Here is a 21,315-nt window from a genome sequence, read left to right on the forward strand (position 1 = left end):
AAGTAGGAACAATGATTAATAAACCATGATTTACATCAAACAATCAATTTGTCCAATCATTGTTTTATAGGTAAATTAAACTTCCGGTTAAAGGACGTACGCTAAAAAGGACGTCATCAGTAAATAAACCACTTTATTAAAACGGGTATAATATTCGTAAGAAGTTAACTTAAAGTGCTCCATTCCTGCTATTACCTGCACGGGGCGAAATAGATGAATATCTAAAGATAGTAGAGTTTGAAATTAATAGCAGGTACACTGGTTCTAGTACAAATTTAAACCGTTGTCTTGGTTAACAGCCCTGCGATTCTGTAACTCACTTTTCAAACTAACACAGCGGTTTTCGCATCGGCGGTCGCTCTCAAATCAGTCGTGAAGCAGTCATTTTATGATTTGGCATTCTGAAAAGGTGGGAGCTTGTAGTTTATTGTTTATATTGAAAATTATATTTTAATTGAAAAGTGAGTTACAGCATCGCAGGGCTGATTCTCCTTTTAAATTTAAGCTATTTTTTAATTCGTTAAATTATACGCGTCGGCCTAAACACATGAAGGACAGAAAGGTGACGTCACTCTAAAAGGACGACGTTGATATTTTTAACACGTGTCTCGATAATCCTCTATATGAGAGTTAATCATGACACAATGGAATTAATATTGTAATCTTGTTTACTGTTTTGTACCGCTCCGAGTATCAAAGTAAACGTACTCAATAGAGAACGAAATTCTTTATTAAATTGACTTATCTTTAGTTTGGATTGCAGCCAATGTTTTTCATTAGTTAAGGCTATTTAGGAATGGATTCATATATAGTTATAGATATAACAAGACAAGTTTTTTATGCATTTGTCTACGCATCTTGTGCAACGTAGCGAAATGCGCAGTCTGTGTCGTAGTAAGTACGTAACAAAATAGAGACGCATACTTTTGCTACGTAATTAAATGACTTTGTATAATTATTATTATTAGCCAATTTTCTATAAATTTATCCCCATGATCCAAAACTAAGACTGAGAGTCCATCGAATTGATATAGCCAAGCTTTTTAAATTATTATTAATTGTTTTATTTCTCTTCTGAATAACGACATTTTTTGAATGAAGTTATCAACATTTAGTAATGGACGTAAACGAATTCACAGGAACCAGCTAGTTAAAATACGCTACATACTTTAAATGTAATTTATATCATTGATTTAAAAGTATGAATTCACGACTATCTAGAAACATGTCTAGTCTTTTATGTAATCTTATGAGCGTCAATAGACTTTATTTTATAAGTATCTTATTACATAATAAATTTCCCATTGCTACATCCGCTAGCAGTATAACTAAACAATATAGGGGCAGTGTATCTGCCTCTATATAATGACTAAACAAAGGTGTGATAGATATCCGTAAATATTCTGTTCGCAGGTCAAATAAAATATTTCCAGATTTTAAAATACAATGTTATATGGGTCAGAGCAATAAGTAAAGTCAAAAACTCATTTTAAGCCTAGCTTGTTCAAACACCGCTCAAAGTATAAGTTTCAAGTGTGAACAGTATCATCGGGTGGGAGATAAATAGATTAGGACTAAAGATTGTATGCTATCTTATCTCGTGACGCTGTCAGTCCAAGTTAGTATGGGCAACTTAAAGCTGAGTTAGCCCCATTGATTAATGTGATTGTGTTTTTGTATTTCTTTTTAAGGGTATGTAAACTTTAATTAAATATTTTTTTTAATGTATTTCTATATATGTGTCGAAGATTTAAAGACATGTCTGCCGCAAATTCTATGAATATTTGGCAGATTGGAAATGTGTGTGTGTGAAAAGTGTTTCTGAATCTGAATCTTTAAAGAAGAAAGTCACGATTTTTGGGTTGAGAGTTTCACATCTAGCTATTCTTACACTGCCAAACTTTTTGAAATTATTTAGCCAATGAGTATTCGGTCCATATATGTTCTCGAACTTCTATTAATGGTAGGGGAGCCCACGATGCTAAATGGGGATTTACTCGAGCGTCGTAGAGACCTATTGGGATGCAAAGCTTAGATAAAAAGAAGAAAAAAATGTTATATGATAAATTCCTTTTCATCGGTGGGGGAAGCGGCTATAGATAGTTAAATATGTAAAAAAAAACTGTTGCATGGACATCCTCGAGCGCGTCAGATATTGATAGCATCTATGCCCTACGTATTTTTAATAATGTACGTATGTTAATCTGATCGTTTGCATGATGCGGGTGGTTGTATTTAAGGGTTGAAAATTAAAAAAAAAAAAATTTATCGAGCGCGTCAGATTTTCTAAGGGAGTGTTAAGTGAACCAAAAAAAAGCTCTCATTCACTAATCTGACGATTTCGATGGGACGCAAACCCACAGCCATTTTCTTAATTTGCAAAAAAAAATCGCAATTTTGAAATACTCAAGCGCGTCAGATTAAGATATATGTGGTTCATCTTTATGTTCTAAACGTACTGTCTCATAATCTGACGATTATCTAGAGGGATTCGCCTGATCTGACAAAAAAAAATAGAAAAACGGTTCACCTAAAGGGCCATCCCTGCAACTTCCCGCTAATTCCATTCCTGGGCGCTAAAAATTGATATTTTGAGCTCGCTGAGTTCAAAGAAATAACATTTCTATGCATTTGAGCTCTCCCAGCTCGAAAGTCTGATAGAAGTTTCAAAGAACACTATTTTTGGAATTTTCAAACCGCAATAACTTTTGAATGGATCAAGCAATTTTCACGCGGTTGGCGGCATTCGACGCAGTTTTATCATCCTCATAAATAATTTTTCAATTTTAATTGATCGAACCACAAATTTCGGAGTAATCCCGAAAAAACACTTTTTCGGGTTTCTTTCGTGTACGATATCTCTCGAACGAATCAACCGCTTTTGACCAGCTTGGTGGCGATCGACGTGGTTTTTCAAGCTCAAAGGCGGATTAGTTTTTGAAATTGATCGATAAAGAAACCACTTTAAAAAAAAATATTTCTTATTTTTTTAAGATTTTTCAAAATTTCTCAAAATCTATCGGTCCGAATCGGTTCAAATTCACAGGAAATGTAATTTTGAGGGAAATATTTAGAACGCCGTTTAGTAGATTCCGATCGGTTTAAGGAAATGTAGGCATCACGCAGCTGCACGCATTTAACTTTATCGACGAATTTTTGTTATTTCGGCTTGCGGAAATCGTCAGATTATATATTTTTCATTATTCTTGAATTATTTCCTTCAAAATAAAAAAAAAATTAGCTACGCTCGAGAATGTCGAGATGACGTTTTTTTTTTACAACTTTGTTGCCCTCCCCTTTTTTTCCGTCACTCTCAAATTGTCAGATTAGTGGAATATACACTTTTTAGGATGTAATTAACTCACCCTACCTTAATCTGACGCGCTCGGGAATTTCTGATGGTCAATTTTTTTTTACTAAACTGATCCTGTCTCCTTCACGTGCGGCCTTATATATGGGCCTCATATTTTGTGGAGGTACTTAACCGGGTACAAGGTATCCCCCTATATATTAATCTGCCGCGCTTTAGTAAATCCCGAAATCCCCTCTTGGGCTCCCCTACCATAACTCTTTAACATATTACTAATAGCTGTTGCTGTATAATGTAAACGATACAATGAGTGAAACGGATTTCGTTACAAACGTGAAGTAGCATAGCCTTGGCCGTCGTGGCCTCGATATTACCAATACTTTTGGAGAACTGTGTCACCGGGTAAATAGATTAAGAGGAAACTTTTTAAAATGTAAAAAACGTTACCTATTAGTACACGGAACTAAAAAAAATGCGTTCGATATGCTTTTGCTTATGAAATAGTTCGCACTTTATGTCTATTTTATCCTAAACTTGATTAAATGAGCCACTGAAGAAGTTTGCCTTAAAGTTCGTTTTAGTAAAAATTCAAAAGCTCGTATTTCCTAGATTTTTATCACCAGGTCAACCTGGCTGCGATTCGCACACTTAAACTTTTGCTTGAACGCTCTTTTTGTGACAAGCACTTGTCCATTTGACCGACATGCTGTGCTGCGACCCAATTAGCAATTCTTCATTATTTCAGTTTTAATTTAAAAAATGAGAACAGAGAACTTTTCTATTTTTCTTACGCAATATTGGTTATGGTTTCAAATATACGCAAAACAAGATATTTATTGTAAAAAATATAATATAATGTAATAAAATACTTTAATATTTATAATATAATAACATTTAATAAATTCTTTAAGTCATACTGGTGTCGTTTTTATGACAAATAAAAGTTAAACGTTCCCATGACCGACGAGCATGCTGCATGCATGATGACTGTCATGAAAGTGAATGAAGTAGAGATGTCAGGACTGTAGCAGAAGATCCGTGGTCTCTGTCTACCCCTTTGAAAAAAATAAAATTTTTGCTTTCATTTGAATGGCTCAAATAACAGATAAGATCAAAATACATATTAATGCTATCATATATATACATATCAATGGTACTCTTTCAATAAGTTCATTAGGTAATTAGTGCTGATTTGTTATTGTCGATGTATCTGGTAGAGAAAACAAAGATATTAACAGAAGAATAAGACCACGAACAACAAAATATCATAATCGGAATTAATCATGGTCTTAAAAAGTTATTTTTTTAAAAGTCGGTTAAAAACAACCCTATACGTCACTTCAGCATTAGCACTGCGTTCTTACGCGACCATGACTAACCAGTATATATTTAAATGAAACCATACATGGAGTCAAGATTAATCTTTACTTTATTCGTATTTATCGAAGTGTTAATGTGAAAAATAAAAGTTCACTGAACATAAATTAATGTTTACATAATTAATTAATTCATGAGCATTATAGAAATAGTCACAAAATATAGTTTTAATTTTCATACTCCTTGTAGTATTCCTGACATAACATCACAAATAATCGTGAACCACAATAACGTTATTTAAAATTAGAGCCGAAATAGTGTGATGTGGTTAATACTGTTTTGCAATTTTATGGTTGCGATATTGATATAACTTAAAAATAAGTCAGTGGCGCTACAACTTTTTTTTAGGTCTGGGCCTCAGATTTCTGTATCTGTTGCATGATTATTTGTAAATCGAATAGGCAAGTAGCTGATCAGCCACCTATGCATGACGCACGCCGTCAACTTTTTGTAAGGCAAGCCGGTTTCCTCACGATGTTTTCCTTCACCGTTCGAGCGAATGTTAAATGCGCACATAGAAAGGAAGTCCACCAATTGTGGATAGCCGATATCGAACGTACGACTTCAGGGATGAGAGTCACACGCTGAAGCTACTAGCCCAACACTGCTCATTGATATAACTATCGGAAAAAAATTCCTTCGGACGGTTTTGTTTTGGAATCTTTGGTTTGTGTTAAAAACACATTTCGGCCAATCAGCCATCTTAAACCAGCCTCATTACTTGAGGCTTCAATCAAGGTACCACGTGTGTTACCTTTGTATTATACAAAGTAATAAGCGACACAATTAATATTTCACAAAACAAAAGAATTGCAAGAAATATGGTATGTTAATGAAATAGTGAAGTAGTTAACGACAATAGCACTTGTATGAAAGGAAACGCTGTCGTGAGCTGTATCGTGGAAACTCGAGTTTCTGGCCTTGTTCCGGCACGATTGCACTAGTGGCTTTTCTTACACAATATGACTATTTTGAGGGCATAAAGCAGTTTATGCATAATTTTTTGTATGAAGAGATGCTTGATTAAATTTACATTATAATATGACATAACTTTTGGTTATTCTTGAAGTTATACTTATTTTGTTTGTTCAAAAATGATGACAGTAAATTTTTACGATGCGCACACCGTCATAAAAAACCGACACCCTGAAGTTAGCTATAGTCAACATTTTAGTTTTTTCTATTGTTAGTGTCGTATTTTCAACAAACGAAGAATAACATTTTTGAAAAGATCTTGTTACACCAAAGAAGTTAACTTCTAACGCGTGTTCATAAGTACACACGCCTTTTTTTATATCTATCTAGTAGACAATAGCGAACAGCAGTCAAAGGACCGTATCATATCAGTGTCGGGTGTTTGAAGTGGACACGAACAACAGCTGAGCGGCTTCCTTTTAAAATGTATTCCCTTATTATTTATTGTGTTAACGATACATATTTAACTTATTCAACTGAAATATTACACTTGTCGACCTATGTTACCCGTAACTAGATATTTATTTCATCGATAACTAGCTATAAATAAAGCTACCGAGCTGTTTAACTCAATGCTTCGAAAATAATTAAATTTAATAATTATTGAAAATAGATAAATAGAACACAAAAATAAATTAAAAAGTTAGGTCCTTGTAGCAGTGTACCTTTAACGCGTAGCATAATATATTTGCTATATTGCGATACTTATTCGTTGAGCGAGGAAAGCACCAGCTGGGTTACCAGTACATACCATCTACCAGGCGCCAACTTAAATCTTTAATTAGCGCCTAAATCGCAATATTTATATATTTTTGTGCAAAAATCTACAGAACCTCCATACTGATTATTATTGGAAGCTTTTTTAAAAAATGGCGATAAACTTAATAGAAAAAATGGTTAAAAAGTTGGAAATAATTCAAGGTTTAGTACAGAGTGTCAACAATAACTTATCTCAAATTTTACAACAAAATGCTTTAATCAAGTATTGTTTGTGAATTTTAAGTGTTCAGATTAAATCAGGTCAGACATTGTTTTCATGGCCAAGTTTTTATTTGTTTTCGGATTTTGATTTTGTATTGTTTTCACTAACAAAACTATACAAAACCATCGTTTCTAAAAAACTAATTTATTATCTTAAATTGGTTATATTCTTTTAGATGATCCAAAGGTTTTAGGCGGAAGTATGGAAGTGTTTTTATTTGTGTGTAAGGAAGTGCGTTAGGTACGTCTTAATCATTCCGAATAAATAAGATTCACGTTTCTATGGCAAACGTTTTTAAGATAAAGAAACGAACAATATGCACACACATTTATCACTGCGAAAAAGTACACTCCAACAACAAATATTATGAAATTATAATAAAAATGATTATATATTTTTATCATAATTATATTAAACTTTTAAAATTAAAATGTGATATAATACATACTAAGGAGATCAACATTCTTGCGGAAACCGAACGTAACCGGAAGGACATTAAGCATTTAAGGATATTGTTTTTATTTTGTATTAAAAATTCTACCGTCACGTTTAAGCCCACACAATTACCCTACAATTAAAGTACCTTATCACTACAGGAATTCGGGATGCTTACACACATGATAAACGTTGCATGTGTCTAGCACAAATTTACAGGAAAACTATCTCATAGCGTACTTACTTTGAACATCAGTTGCTCCAGAAACACTATAATATTAAGAAAATTTTAAACTTCGACCCAAAATAAAACAGGGTTATTAGAAATACAATGGTGATATTTTAAATTATTTCTTGTTATAATCAATACAACAGTAGGTAATTTATTTACGAATATCCTTAATAAGGACACTAATTTTACGGAAGATACCAATTAGAAAAAAGGATAGAAGTTTTAAGAAGTATTTTAATAACCCTGTATAACATTTAGTTAATTAAAAAATATATCAGTACGGAAAATAAGATTTTCATAAATCAACATAATTCAACTTATGTAATAATAAGTTAATATATATGTTATCCAAGATGACCCGAACCTCACATTTCCAAACTAATAAAATAATTATTGTACATAACAAATAATCAAACATTATTTTCAAATTTTAATATAAAATCCCGCTGACTCTTTATTGTTGTTTGTTTATGCCAATTGACTGAAATTATACTTGGTTTATAAAACTACATTTACCTTCATAATTACACGCAACACAAAAATCCTATAAAGCACACTCAATCAGCATTCAGCAAACCATTAACCATATTATGTTGTTAATGAAACTAACTCAAAAAATTATTTTGACAATAATAATTTTCGCTCCAATTTCACTATACCACAGACTACGCTATTAATGAATTCGGAAACGGAATAGCCACAGAGTAAAAACACTCGAATTTCGACTAACCTTAATGACACTCGTGCTTGCAACGTGTTCGCTCTGCGTGGTAGCTGACTTGGCGTCTTGGTGTATACTGGCTGATGACACTTGGCCGCTCTTGACTTCGCTCATGCGCATTGCCGACTTGACCGAGATACTTCTCAAGGTAACTAAACACGATTATGTTCTATCGAGAGGGTTCATAAGTTTTTGCTAATGATTATTTTGATATCGATTTAAATGCGACAGTAATTAACCGTATAATCAGTTGCAATAATTAACGCTGTTTTTAATTGGATTACTTATTGCGCTATTTTATAACGCATAATGTGGTAATTCAACATTTTTTATTGTATATCTAAAGAAACAGTTTCAACAGTATTTTTTTTTTACCAAAGTCTTTTATGCCAAAGTTTACAAAGCAAAGATTGCTTACAATTGAATAAAATAAAATGAACAAAACAACGTACATAATAATAACTCCCTCCGAGCTATAAAGTAACAATCATTTGGGGCTTGTAGGCACCGAGCCCCTTCCTTAAAAAAACCTCAAGAAAATACTATGCAGAAATATATCTGCCTCATGCCCCGATATCTTGTTATCTATTATATATTATATCGTATTTTGAACATAAGCAAAATGTGGAGAAACGTAGCCACTTAAAAAAATTGTATCGAATTGTTGTTATTGTTATTCGTATTATATTTGTTTATTATTAAAATTAAGGAACTGTTGTTTAAGTATCAGTTAACAACTAATACTTACTTAACTGTGTAGTTACTAACCAGAAAAGTTTCGTCAAAAAATCGTATAGGTACCGAATAAATATTCGGTAGTTACCTATACGATTTTGATAATAATCCGCTTGTTGCACACGCAAAAATCGCGCGTATTAATATAAAAAACTCGTTTTGAAAAATGTTAAATAATCAAATTATTAACAACTAATTAAAGTAAAATAAAGAAACAAGATAATAGTTGCCAGGTTTAAAGGCCATAAAAGCGGTTATTGTTACTATTTTCTTCATATTAGTGAGTCGATAATAAGGTGGATTAAAAGTACGCGTCGCGACAGTATGGCGACAAGCGAATAGGATTGCTGGCGGGGGCGGGAGCGGGCCGTGAGAGGGGAAGCGACGCGGCGAGCGACGCGTCACGCGGCAAGCCCCAGTCCGCATCCGCGCGTTACTTAAGTCGCTATCGCCGTATAACCCGCTCCGCTATGAAAGGCAAAGGCAAAACCAAAGGTGCAAAAACCAAAAACATGGACAAACTTATAGCTGCCGTGCAGGCGAGGGAGTGTTTGTGGGATAAAAGTTATAGGGGCCACAGAAATCGATTTAAATTGGAGAGATACTGGAATGAAGTGGCAGCAGAAGTCGGAACAACAAGTGAGTATAGGTGAACGCCCGAGCGAGTACACCGTCCGGCCATGAATATTGCGGGGCGTCAACTTTTCGTCGCTTTAAAAAATCGATGCTGTGGTTATGCCAGCGCCGTAAGACATGTTTACCAAGCGTTCCCGCCGTAGTGTTGTGTATTTTGTATAGATGGCGCTTTTTTCATTGACTACCTAATGCTTATATCTTAAAATTGAATTTACTAAAGATTCACATTTCACAAGCTCTAACATGGGGTTTTAAACCTTTATTAAAACATTTACCTATTTCAGATAGAAATGTTGTACATGTGTAATGTTTTGAAAATTTGTAATTTTCATACAAATACATTTTGACACAAGGGTATACGAATTATGTTAGCGTAAAATATTTTGTGAAACTCATGGTACAGCTACATAGTTTTAGAAGCTTTTATCCGTTAATCGTGTTGTAGGGTAGGGCCTAGATAGGTAGAGTACCTTAATTTTTGGGATCACGATTGGTTATTCCGGATAATATATCCGTCACGGGTTTTTTTTTAAATGACCCGGCTCTGTCCATCGTGAGAACTATATTTAAAACTATTACACATACTGCAATTGTAATTATTTTTTATTTTAATAAATTCGATATCTATAGTGTCTTCTACTAGTCTTTCTGTATTCTATGCCCTATAATTACAGTTATTTTAATTTGGAAACGATTCAAATATGTTCACTATATATCTAATCTAAAGAAAACCCGATATAAGCTTCCCGCAAACGTCTATTCATTAAAAAATCCTACCTGACTTGCCGTTCTTTAGATATATGAATGATTAAATTAATCAGTAAAGATTATGTATACGTCTACTTAAGCTTTATTACCGAGTTATTAATATTGTTCTTAATTATTGCGTAGTTAGATTGCAATGATAATAAATATAAAAGACACGGTCTCAAATTTTTAGTCTTTAAAATTTTAAACAAACTCTAAAACATAAAATGCAATTTTTCATAGTTTCTTAATTTCTTTCCAGGTCTAAACTGTAGGAAAAAATGGAAGAATCTCAAAGATCAATGTCGGAAAGAGATAAAAAAGAATCAAGAAGAGTCAGACTGGCCACATTTCGAGAAATTGAAATTTATTCACAATCAGTTTGTAGTAGATGAAGAAGAAGCAGAGGATACCGCTGAAGAAGTGTTCAATTCTTTAGATGAATCAATAAAAACACCGAAACTCGGTTACACAATGCGTAAAAAGCTGCTTATGAATAAACGAAGAATAATAGATGTTGATATGGATAAATTAATCGAGCTAGTGAGGACGAGAGAGATTATATGGAACAGGCAGCTGAAGGGTCATCATAATTGGTACAAACTAGATGAAGCTTGGAAGGAAATTGCCGCTGATTTGGGAGTTACACGTAAGTGCTTATGCAAAAAAAATTCCTTACGTATTTTTAACTTCTTTTTCAACTAAAGGTTTGTATCCCGCTCATTTCGCTGTCAAATGTGACAGTTCTTATTCAGAAGACAAAAAGTATTTTGCGGTAGGCGTGACCACACTGTAACAGAACATTTAGGGAGACTTGGTTAAGGATGTTGATTCATTAAAATCTAATGTAATAAACAAAAATCAAATAATGATATTTAGCGATGAAATGGGCAAAAACATATCTCATAAGTTATACCAAAATTTAGGTTCTCAGGTCATAAATTGTTGTATGCCTGGAGCTTCCTATAAACAAATATTAGATAAAATAGTAAGTAATAGTTATTGCCCATCCACAACTATTGTACTTTTAATTGGGAGAAGAGGTAATGTAACAGTAAATATGTTAATCAGTTATTTTGAAAAGTTATCAAAACTTAATGTAAATAAAGTTGTCTTATTTGCTTTTCCTTATGGAAAAGGTATGTCACAGACCGAAAACAATGCTAGGTACAGATGCAATAATAAAATTCATACAATGACACTGTATAATAAACAATTTGAATTTATTGACACTAATGTCATCATTAGTTATAATTACTTTTTGACAAAAGATAACTATTATCTTTGTAATTATTATATTGGACAAGTAGCAAATTCGCTATCATATTGTATTTTGAACGAAGCCAAATGTTTGGCTAACCAATCTGCTCCTATTGAGCAGATAGATAATAGTACCTTTTCTCAAGATACCTTGGAATTTGTTCCAAGTAATTATTTAAATTAGATTTTAAGACAAAAGAGGTGATCTCTGGCAATAGTTCTAGTCATAGTTGTTTATTAGGAGATCCATCAAACTCCTTAAATGTCAATAATAAAATCAATAATAAGCATATTTTAAATTTAGTACATCAGAATATTCAGGGTTTGATGGGTAAAGAATTGGAGTTGGAGTTGTTCATGAACTGTAATAACATTGATATCTTATGTATTACTGAACATTGGTTAAAGGACCACCAGTTCATGTTTAGCTTCAACAATCATCTGGTAGCCAGCTCGTTCAGCAGAGTTAATTTAATACGTGGAGGCTCTTTAATTATTGCTCGGAATAATCTTAAATTTAAAGAACGTACCGACATAGTGAGCCTGTCTGTTGAGCGAGTTGCTGAGATAGCATGTATTGAGCTTGAGCAGTTCATTGTATTGAGTGTATACAGGCCCCCTAGTACTTTATACGATACTTTTGAAAAAATCCTAGAAGATGTATTAATAAAAATATCTAATACTAATAAAACAGTTGCCGTCTGTGGAGACTTTAATATTAACTTATTAGATAAATCTAGTATTGTTAATAGATTTTTAATCTTATTGAAATCATATAATTTATATAATATTTTCCTTGAGCCAACTAGAATAACTGCCACCAGTGCCACTTGTATTGACAATGTTTTTACAAATGTGAAGCCAACTTTCTATTCAATTATTAATCTGTTAGATTCAGATCACTGTGGCCAGTTGGTTTCATTTACTAAAGACATTGTTAAAGCAAATCGAAAAAATGTTAATTTTGTTCCAGTAACCAGTTATCGTTTAGAACTTTTTAAAAATAATTTAAATGAAAAACTGCCTGGTTTGCCTTATCACAATAACCCTGACCAAGCTTACTCTTCATTATTTAACATGATTAATTCTCAGTTTAAGAAGGTTTTTACATCTAGATCAGTTTCTGTTAGTGATCGAGTTTTGTTTAGTGACTGGGCAACACCAGGTATTTTTAAAAGCAGAATAAGATTATTTGAATTATATAATGAAAGGAACCATGATCATAGTGAAAGGTTTAGGGAGTATGTTAAAAATTACTCTAAGACTTTTAAGAGAGCCTGCGCTGCCGCAAAATCTTTACACATTAAAAACAAAATACGATCTTCTGCAAACAAAATTAAAACTACTTGGAATATTATTAATTCTGAAATAGGAAGAACCACAGTTAAGAATAATGATTTTCATCTTAAAATTAATGATATAGATGTTAGGGCGGATTTGGAGGTGGCAACCGAGTTTGAATCTTTTTTCACTAATATTCCTGTATTAACAACTCAAACTTTGTTGTCGTCTTCCGGCTCCGCATACAACATACTTAAAGACTGTGTCGCAGAATGTGGGACAAGTTTTGAATTTACAGTTGTTAGTGCTAAGGACATTCTAGATGCATTTAAAGATTTGGAAGTAAAAAAGTCCACCGATCTTTGGGGGTTGTCAGTTCAAATAATATCTCAATAATTGAATGTCTGGCAATTGTGTTCAACTCTTGTGTCGCATCTGGTGTGTTTCCGGACTTAATGAAGTTAAGCAAGGTGATTCCACTCTTCAAATCTGGTAGTACAACCGATGCTACGAATTTTCGCCCTATCTCAATTTTGCCTACACTGAGCAAAATTTTTGAGAAAATAATTTTAAAGCAAATGCTAAAGCATTTTAAGCAAATTGTCTGGAAGGCTCAGTTCAGCTGCTTATGCTGTAAGGAAAATTAGACAAATTACTGATGTGGATACTGCCAGAATTGTTTATTTCAGTTATTTTCATAGCTTGATGACGTACGGCATTCTCCTTTGGGGAAACTGTGCGGATATTAATACAATCTTCTTATTACAAAAAAGGGCTGTCCGCGCTATATATAACTTAGGTCCTAGAGTTTCTCTCCGAGAGAAATTCAAAGAGATAAACATTCTGACTGTAACTTCACAATATATTTTTGAAAATTTACTTTATGTTTACAAAAACGAACCGGATTTTGTCAAATTGTCTGATCTTCACTCCCGAAATACTAGGAACAAAAATAATTTAACAGTTCATGCTACTCGCCTTCATAGAATAAGCAACTCGTTCATGGGTCAATGTATACGCTTTTACAATAAACTTCCTATGGATGTTCGTAAACTTCCCCTTAAGAAATTTAAATTTTTTATTAAATCAAAATTATTAACTAAAGGATATTACAGGATATCCGATTATTTAAATGATAGAAACGCCTGGGATTGAGCTTCTCGCTTATACAGCTATCGCTTGTGTTTTTTTTAAGCTGTCTTTCACTTCTTTTTTTTTTTTTTGCATGTTGTACATATTTACAATCTGACATGTCTTTTGCTTTTGCATATGCATTTTATTTTATTCTATTGACATGTTTGTGCTTAGTGCATATTCATTTTTTTACATTTTTTTTTTCTATATTACTGACATGTTTTGTGCTTAGTGCATATTCATTTTTTTCTTTTTCTACAATACTGACATGTTTTGTGCTTTTGCATACAATATTTTACACTTTGACATGCCAAGTGAATAATGTTTATATTTCGATTATATTTTTCAATTTCATTATTTTTTCCTTGCTTTAAGGTACACCTTAAAAATACATTTTGTATCCATTGTAAGTGTAAACATTATGCGGGTATATCATAAACTCTTTTGCTTGATTTATAATTTGATACATTTTAGTCTATAGTTATTTTGGGCTGGCGATCTGAGTGAGTTGTTGCCCCACATATTTTTATGGTGCCACTGGCGGTATTGTTGTGTACCGGGTTGTGCAGCTCCCTCAAAAATGGTTGAGCTGCATGAGCTATTCGGGGCATGCTAGCCGTCTGCTGGCACAGGCTTGCTCAGATCGATCTGGTTCTTTCTTCCAAAGACCAGTCCAGTAAATACTCTGCATTTGTTTACACCAATTTATTAATTTATTATTGTATTATCTGGACTATAAAAGAGACTAAGACCCCCGAGTTTGTTTCGACATTTCTTCTCAGGGCAGTCAGTTAGGAAATGTCGACTTCATCTAGTTTAGGAAGACATTGTAAAAGTGATTTATATGGTCCTACTTGCAAGAATAAACTATTTCATTTCATTTCATTTCATTTCATTTAAAAATTAATAATACCAGGGACAATATACTTTCTTATTTCAATATTTTACAAAAATAATTTATAGGCCCTTTAATCTTGTTCTATTCTAAATTTGTGCTATTAGTCCTACGTTATCCGTTAATTGCAGTTTTTTTTGTAGAAAATACTATTTTAAGTTAAAAAATTAATCATTGCTTGATTTATTCAATGCTTCAAGCCAAACGACCAAGATACGAATTCCGAAACAAATGTTTTAGATGGGGCAGAAGTTTTACCACCCTATTAAAAAAATACCGGAATAAGGTGTGAAATAGATGCCCATATTGACTTCTTCTATAGAAGTTCATGAAAGGTTATGTTACTAAACAATAAACTAAATTTTACAGGTGACGAAGCGAGGCTAAAATGGAAGTATCTACGTGACCAAGCGCGAAAGGAAATGCGGAAACAAGATTCTGACTGGGTGCTGCTACCTAAACTTCAGTTTCTTGAGAACCAATTCTTTGACAACGATGACGCTGAATTCGCTGATGATTCCTATAGTCAAGACTTCGATGCGGAGCAACCAAGCGATTACTACACCAATGCTGAACCTGAAACAGCGGCCGTTGGTGAAGAAGTAGCCCATGATACCCCAGCAAGAGATGATGAATTCGACGAATTTGATACCAAACCTATTATAATGGAAACTGACTTTTATGACGATGATGAGGAAATACAGAAGTGTGGTGAAACGACGGAAGTTGCCAAGGATGAAGATATAGGTTTCTTTAACAGTCTCTTGCCACATGTGAAGAAGCTTGGGCCGGCTAAGAAATTAATGCTAAGAATGAAAATACAAGAGTTAGTTTATAATACAGTTTACAACACCTAGAATACGTTATATGCGGTTGAGTTTAACTAAAAAATATAAAAAAAACTGTGTCGGGCTTACGCTTTTAATATCTCCTTTATTATTTCGAGTGGCAACTATCGTGTATATTTCCACTCCACAACGTAAATATAAACTGTTGCCAAGCCCGATCCAGGCATATGTATGAACATTTTTATGATTAAAAATCTTGGTTTTAATCAACCATAATTAGCAAAACCAATCAACTAATAATCATTATTATCATAAGGCTAGGTATAAGTCCATATAGTGCCTATAGAACAGTGATTAACAATTAGTTAGTTATTTCTTCCTAAATCCTATCATTTAAGTTTCTTAAGTGAACAATTCACCTTTTTTAATACAAAAATTATGTATGTTACATACCATAAGAATTTTAGAAAGACTAACGTGGCACATGGCACCAAGAAGGTTGTGGGAAACACTTCTACAGAGAGAAGAGTTCTAGAGGGTTAGAATTAAATTTAATAGCGAAACATAGCTTCACATTGTAAATATTTTCGGTCTAGGGCATCTGTGATGTTTAGACCAATCATAATATGGTCGGTGAGATTATTAAACGAAATACGTGTTTTGTTTGATGGAGCTAACGGTAATTGGACTACGGTTGACGAATCACAATCAAACGAAACGATGACGTCGTTTCTTCTTTTGTTTTACAATCCCACTCCCGCGATATTTGGTTATACTTTTTGTAATCGCAAATCGTTTAATTGTACTAAATTAGCTTAGCTTAAACATAATTTATTATGTGTAGTGATATAATAGTTGTAAATGTAACAATATTTCGTTAAAAAAATTGATATATTTTTTAAATTTATATTTAATTTATGTGGTTTACATAAGTAAGACTTGCACAATAATAATAACTTAAGTTGTTTATTAAGATTAAATTAAATATCATTCAACCAGAACACGAAATGCAATACCTATGTTATAGGAGTAACATTTAGGTTAATACATCGTACTGCACAGCTTACGCTTTCTTACGAGTTAGTTGATTGATGTGATTAGAAACGTAAGAAATTGCCTGCAGTATTAGCATGCTCTCAGTAAATTTATAGCATAGAATTACTATGAATCCTAAAAAACTTCCTCTTGAGATAAGTGTAGACTAGAGAAAGATTTAGAAAGAGACAACGTCTAGTCTAACTGCCGTACGTCACAAATGTATTGGACTTTGTCTCGTTTCTCAATCTCAACGCTTTATTAATTATCAGTAAAAAATGTATTTGTAAAATGCTTTAAAAGTTGTGATGCTTAAAATTACTTCGTTTGTAATCTATAGCGCGCCTTAAGTTAAACACTCAATTGTGAAACAAGTATATTTTCATGAAATATATAATTGGACGACGCTATCATCATAATAATCAATATAATTATAACTCGTAGTAAATACTTATAATGATTAAACATACATTTAAATAACGTTAAAATATCTGTGAGCATTCCAAATTCAAAATACGTTATAATTAAAGTGTTCAACTATTCAATTGATTTTTATTTTCGTTATATGTACATCTATTTGACGTAAATCCAAATCCCCATTACGAACAATGAATCCCGTATGTTATAACTTTACACGTTTTTATATAGTCCGAGCCTTACCCTAAGTACCTAGTTGCTTAGTATGTCAAAATTTGATGGAAGTGACTAGAATGTGAAAAGTCAATTATAAATAACATAAATGAAACATAGTTACGTATATCTTTTGTAAAAAGGAAATATCAAATAGTTTTGTAGAATTAGCCAATTATTATATAGCAAGTTGCTACCATACAGTGTTTTTCAGGTGCCTATATAAAGTTCGATTGTCTACGAATATTTTATTTAGCAATCTCACCTAGCACCAGTCACAGACTGTGAACAGTAATAACTTTGGGATATTTTAATTAATTTTAAATAAATAATGCGGCAAACGCATAGTATTAATGGAGGTATTTATGATTTATATTAAAAACGATTAAACTATGAATTGAATTTACCGGACCTTGGTTAAGTAATTAGTGTTTTAGTTAGACCTTGAACGTACGTGAATGTATACAAACTACAGAGGAGTAACATAATTTTCACTTATGACAACCCTATAAATCTTCTTTATTACGACATCAAAGCTTTTCTCGGTCATTCCTCAATTAGAAACCGTAAAGCAAACTCAAATAGGGTTGCCACGCAATAAAAATAAATTTAAAACTATAAGAAATAAGATTAGTGTTGTATATTTATTGCTTATGTGGTAGAGAGTAATGGAGTATCTTTGGTATTAATTTAACCGTACTACATACCTAAAAATTCCCATTCATAAAACCTTTTTGTCGAAGATTTGTGTGAAACAAATGGCTGCCAAGGTTATTGAAATTTTTTTGGTAACGTAGAGGTAGGTATTTTGGTACGCAAATATGATAATGCATATAATTTACTTCTCCGATTTCTTCTTAATAGTGTTTAATAGTGGTTTTACTTTTAAAATATTATTGTCTTATTTAATATTACGCAAAAATTGTACTTATAGTTTGAACGTTCAAAGAGTCAGACTCTGTAAATACTCAGAGCTCGATTGCCATACGGCAATCAATATCTATATAATATAAAAATATTTAGTCAACAAAACTATCCCTTACGAAAGTATCTTGAAATAATTTTTGAATAATATGAAAAATAATGACAACCCTACGTCCAGTGCATAACCGAGTATAAGCATCAAAACAATCAATATTGATGTATTGTTCATATTCCCAATACGTCTTATTCGGAACACTAAATTGGGGCAGGCTTCCGTAACTTGGAAATAAAAAATTCCTGCCAAAACAAATTAAATGTCGTTCAGAGACAAAGTCAAATTTGCAGTCTTTACTCGAGTTGACTTTCACCACAGGACTTATTCATAAGAAAGAGCATTTGAAGATAAATTTTAATGGTTGCCCTAAGTTAGGAAGTTGGTGAACGTTAAATGCTTATTTATTTGCAAGTAAGGCCGTATATTCTACTACCATCACCGGATAATTTCGCCATACTTCGTTCTGCAATAAATTTGCGCCCGCGCATATTCTTGCATAAATGAGCACAATTTATACTATGGTCGTCCTTGACAGGGAAAAAATTTCGTATTATGTGTCGTCAAAGAGTGGCGTACCACATTATGTAGTACAATGCATTTTCTATAGTATAAGCTACAATCTATATATTCTAAATTCAATTACGGTGAACATAAATTTTACATCATTTTAATTTCGATTTAAAGTCGCTGACGGTACGGGTGCCTTTGCTAATCAATGCAAGGTGTCGAGTAAATGATCATTGAATATTTTTAATGCGCAAACCTCCAAGTAGTGAGTGATAGCAATGAGCTATGCAATCGGTAATAAAACCTCCTCAATTAGGGCCACAGTGAAACTGTATTTTGCGCGTGCACAATTCATACAATTGATTGTTTTACATCCACGCTCTTGGCCCAGATTCAACTTTTAGTCTTCGGTTAAACTAAGCTTTAGTTAAGAGCCTTTTGTTTATCATTAAATACTTTTTGAAGAATCCAGGATTTATAAAAAAACACTTTACTAATTTGATCTTAAGGTTCTAATAAATTTGTGTTAAAGTTCCCTATGATGTTTTATACAGCCAGTGTTATACATATTTAACACTGGCTGTATTGTTTTAAGAATAATAATTAGATTAGCATTTTGACACCTGTAGCATGATCACAAAGAGTACTGACAGTGCCACATGCTTTTAGAAATACAAATATATTAATATATTAATAAAATATATTAATTTTTATTCCTTGCGAACGGTTCTGATTGCTAGGTATCTTAAAAAAATATCATATTATTAGTACAGGTAAAAAAACCTATCATATCAGTTGTTCCTAACTTTGTGTCACATTGATTTAATTAAGCCTAGAACTGTATTTTCTAGATACTAGTATACATTGTTTTATTAAGCCATTTCAATAAATTATTAAGTTAGCCTGCATGACTTCAAATTACTCCCCTTATAATGGTTAATTTTTATTTACTGGCAATACTAATATCCATGACAGCGTCGCGACGCTCTTACCGGCCAAGAAAAGTATATGGCACTGTAATTATTAGGTGATTGTTGCGAAGATTCATGTAAAACAGTAAACCTCATACTACATGTACGATATGAGTATTATGGCTTGATAATGTTAGTAGCAGTTTCGTAGCATGCACGATTTGTTTATAAAACGATTTGGCTAAGTTCGGGTGCGCTATTATACACGTGCGATGAAAGACATAGGTATTCGGTATATCGTAGATAACTGTAAAAGTATTATTATCTAATTTAACGACGGTCTTTAAATTTCTATGGACTACTAAACAATTCAGTCAATAATAAATAAGTATTTTATTTAGCTTTTTGATGTAGGTACCTAAATGAAAGTTAAAAGTTTTAACATCATATTAGTTTTTATAATTTATGAATCGATACATACTCTTTAAACATTAAATTTTGTATTGTATTTTTCTGTATGTAGTATCAGTGTGCTGAGCGTTGGCAAGCTTTCGTTTATAAAAAAATAAAAATTGTAGCAAAAATATGCTGTATATATTTTGTAAATAAACTGTTAAGCGTAATGGCGTACCAAACCTGAATTTTCATTACGTTTATGTGTGACCTACCTACAAAGGTTCTCTGGCAAAATAACAAAATATACAAATTTTATTATCGGCAAGATAATATTTGTGAAATTACCCATAAAACTCTAAATTGCCGTTGCATAAAAAGTTATCTGTATAATATAGCTTAAAAAACGTCGACATAAGAAAACCGTGCCAAGATAAATAATATTAATTAGTATATTTTTTTCTTTGTTGTTGTTGTCTACATTTTGAGATAAGAAATACAGAGATCATAAGATCTTAATATCCGTGAGCGATTCAGTTTTGTTCGTACTAAATAGAAATTATTGACAATTAAACATGAGAATTGTACATTGTACAAAAACTAGATAATATGATTATTTTGCATTGACATTAAATGGTACTGTAAGCACTGTAGATATACAATGTACCGTGTGATGAACTAGCGGTGATATATTCCAGACGCAATTCCCAATAGAAACCTTTCCAAACTTATAATGTTTTACTATATGTTAAACACTAAGAATATGGTATATAGACAGCTACCTAGGAGACACATTTCTGTAATCTGTATGCATTTTCATTGATTGTTTTTGGTTATAGACAGGTGTTTAGTCTTCCGTACCATACATAGATTTTTGGGATCTAACACTAGGTTTCTTAGGCAATTTGTCTAAAGCGTACAAGCATGTGTTATCTGTGCAAATGTAAAGAAAAAGGCATTGATGCGCATGCTTAAAGATTACTCTTACAAAGATTATAATCCATCATAATGTCTGCAAATCGTTTACATGACAATGCCCTTTAAGAAATGGTAACAGTCTAACAGACGAAGCTATTTCAAACGCGAATGCATCCAACCACAAGTAGGGCAACTTTTCAACCGCTATTAATAGTATTTTTACGATGCTATTATGTTTTATTAATAGTTCACACTCAATAAAATACTGAAAATATGTTGAGATTTTTATGATGTATGTGATTTATTTGGAGTTAAGAGAACTATGTAAAAGGGCTATGGGCTAAAAGGCTATGTAAAAAACATTTTTAAATTATTTAATTATTTACTGCTAATCCTATATACAAACAAGTACATACAATCCTATATACATACAA

At 32.5% G+C, this 21,315-nt stretch overlaps 2 protein-coding genes across 7 annotated transcripts in view; one reads left to right on the plus strand and one right to left on the minus strand.

The window, feature by feature from the left end:
* LOC125057541 overlaps positions 1 to 21,315 on the minus strand; it is a 40,150-nt gene that overhangs the window by 9,115 nt on the left and 9,720 nt on the right. The window contains exons 1-2 of one of the 6 annotated variants that reach the window (XM_047661301.1): positions 8,042 to 8,131; positions 7,324 to 7,349 (exon numbers count right to left, since the gene is read on the minus strand). The exons of 1 other annotated variant lie outside the window; for it this stretch is intronic. In XM_047661301.1, the coding sequence (XP_047517257.1) occupies positions 7,324 to 7,332 (9 nt within the window). In that variant the 5' untranslated portion in view covers positions 7,333 to 7,349; positions 8,042 to 8,131. Of the gene's footprint in view, positions 1 to 7,323; positions 7,350 to 7,827; positions 7,975 to 8,041; positions 8,279 to 21,315 lie in introns of those variants that run through there. 4 more of the 6 variants (XM_047661302.1, XM_047661299.1, XM_047661300.1 and 1 more) reach the window with 4 other exon arrangements.
* LOC125057543 lies at positions 9,169 to 17,085 on the plus strand. Its single transcript, XM_047661309.1, has 3 exons — positions 9,169 to 9,406; positions 10,413 to 10,799; positions 15,090 to 17,085. Exons 1-3 carry the CDS (start codon positions 9,238 to 9,240, stop codon positions 15,575 to 15,577), a joined length of 1,044 nt encoding a protein of 347 aa, XP_047517265.1. The 5' UTR covers positions 9,169 to 9,237; the 3' UTR covers positions 15,578 to 17,085.

The sequence above is a fragment of the Pieris napi genome, chromosome 16, assembly GCF_905475465.1.
Source record: "Pieris napi chromosome 16, ilPieNapi1.2, whole genome shotgun sequence".
Lineage (NCBI taxonomy): Eukaryota > Metazoa > Arthropoda > Insecta > Lepidoptera > Pieridae > Pieris > Pieris napi.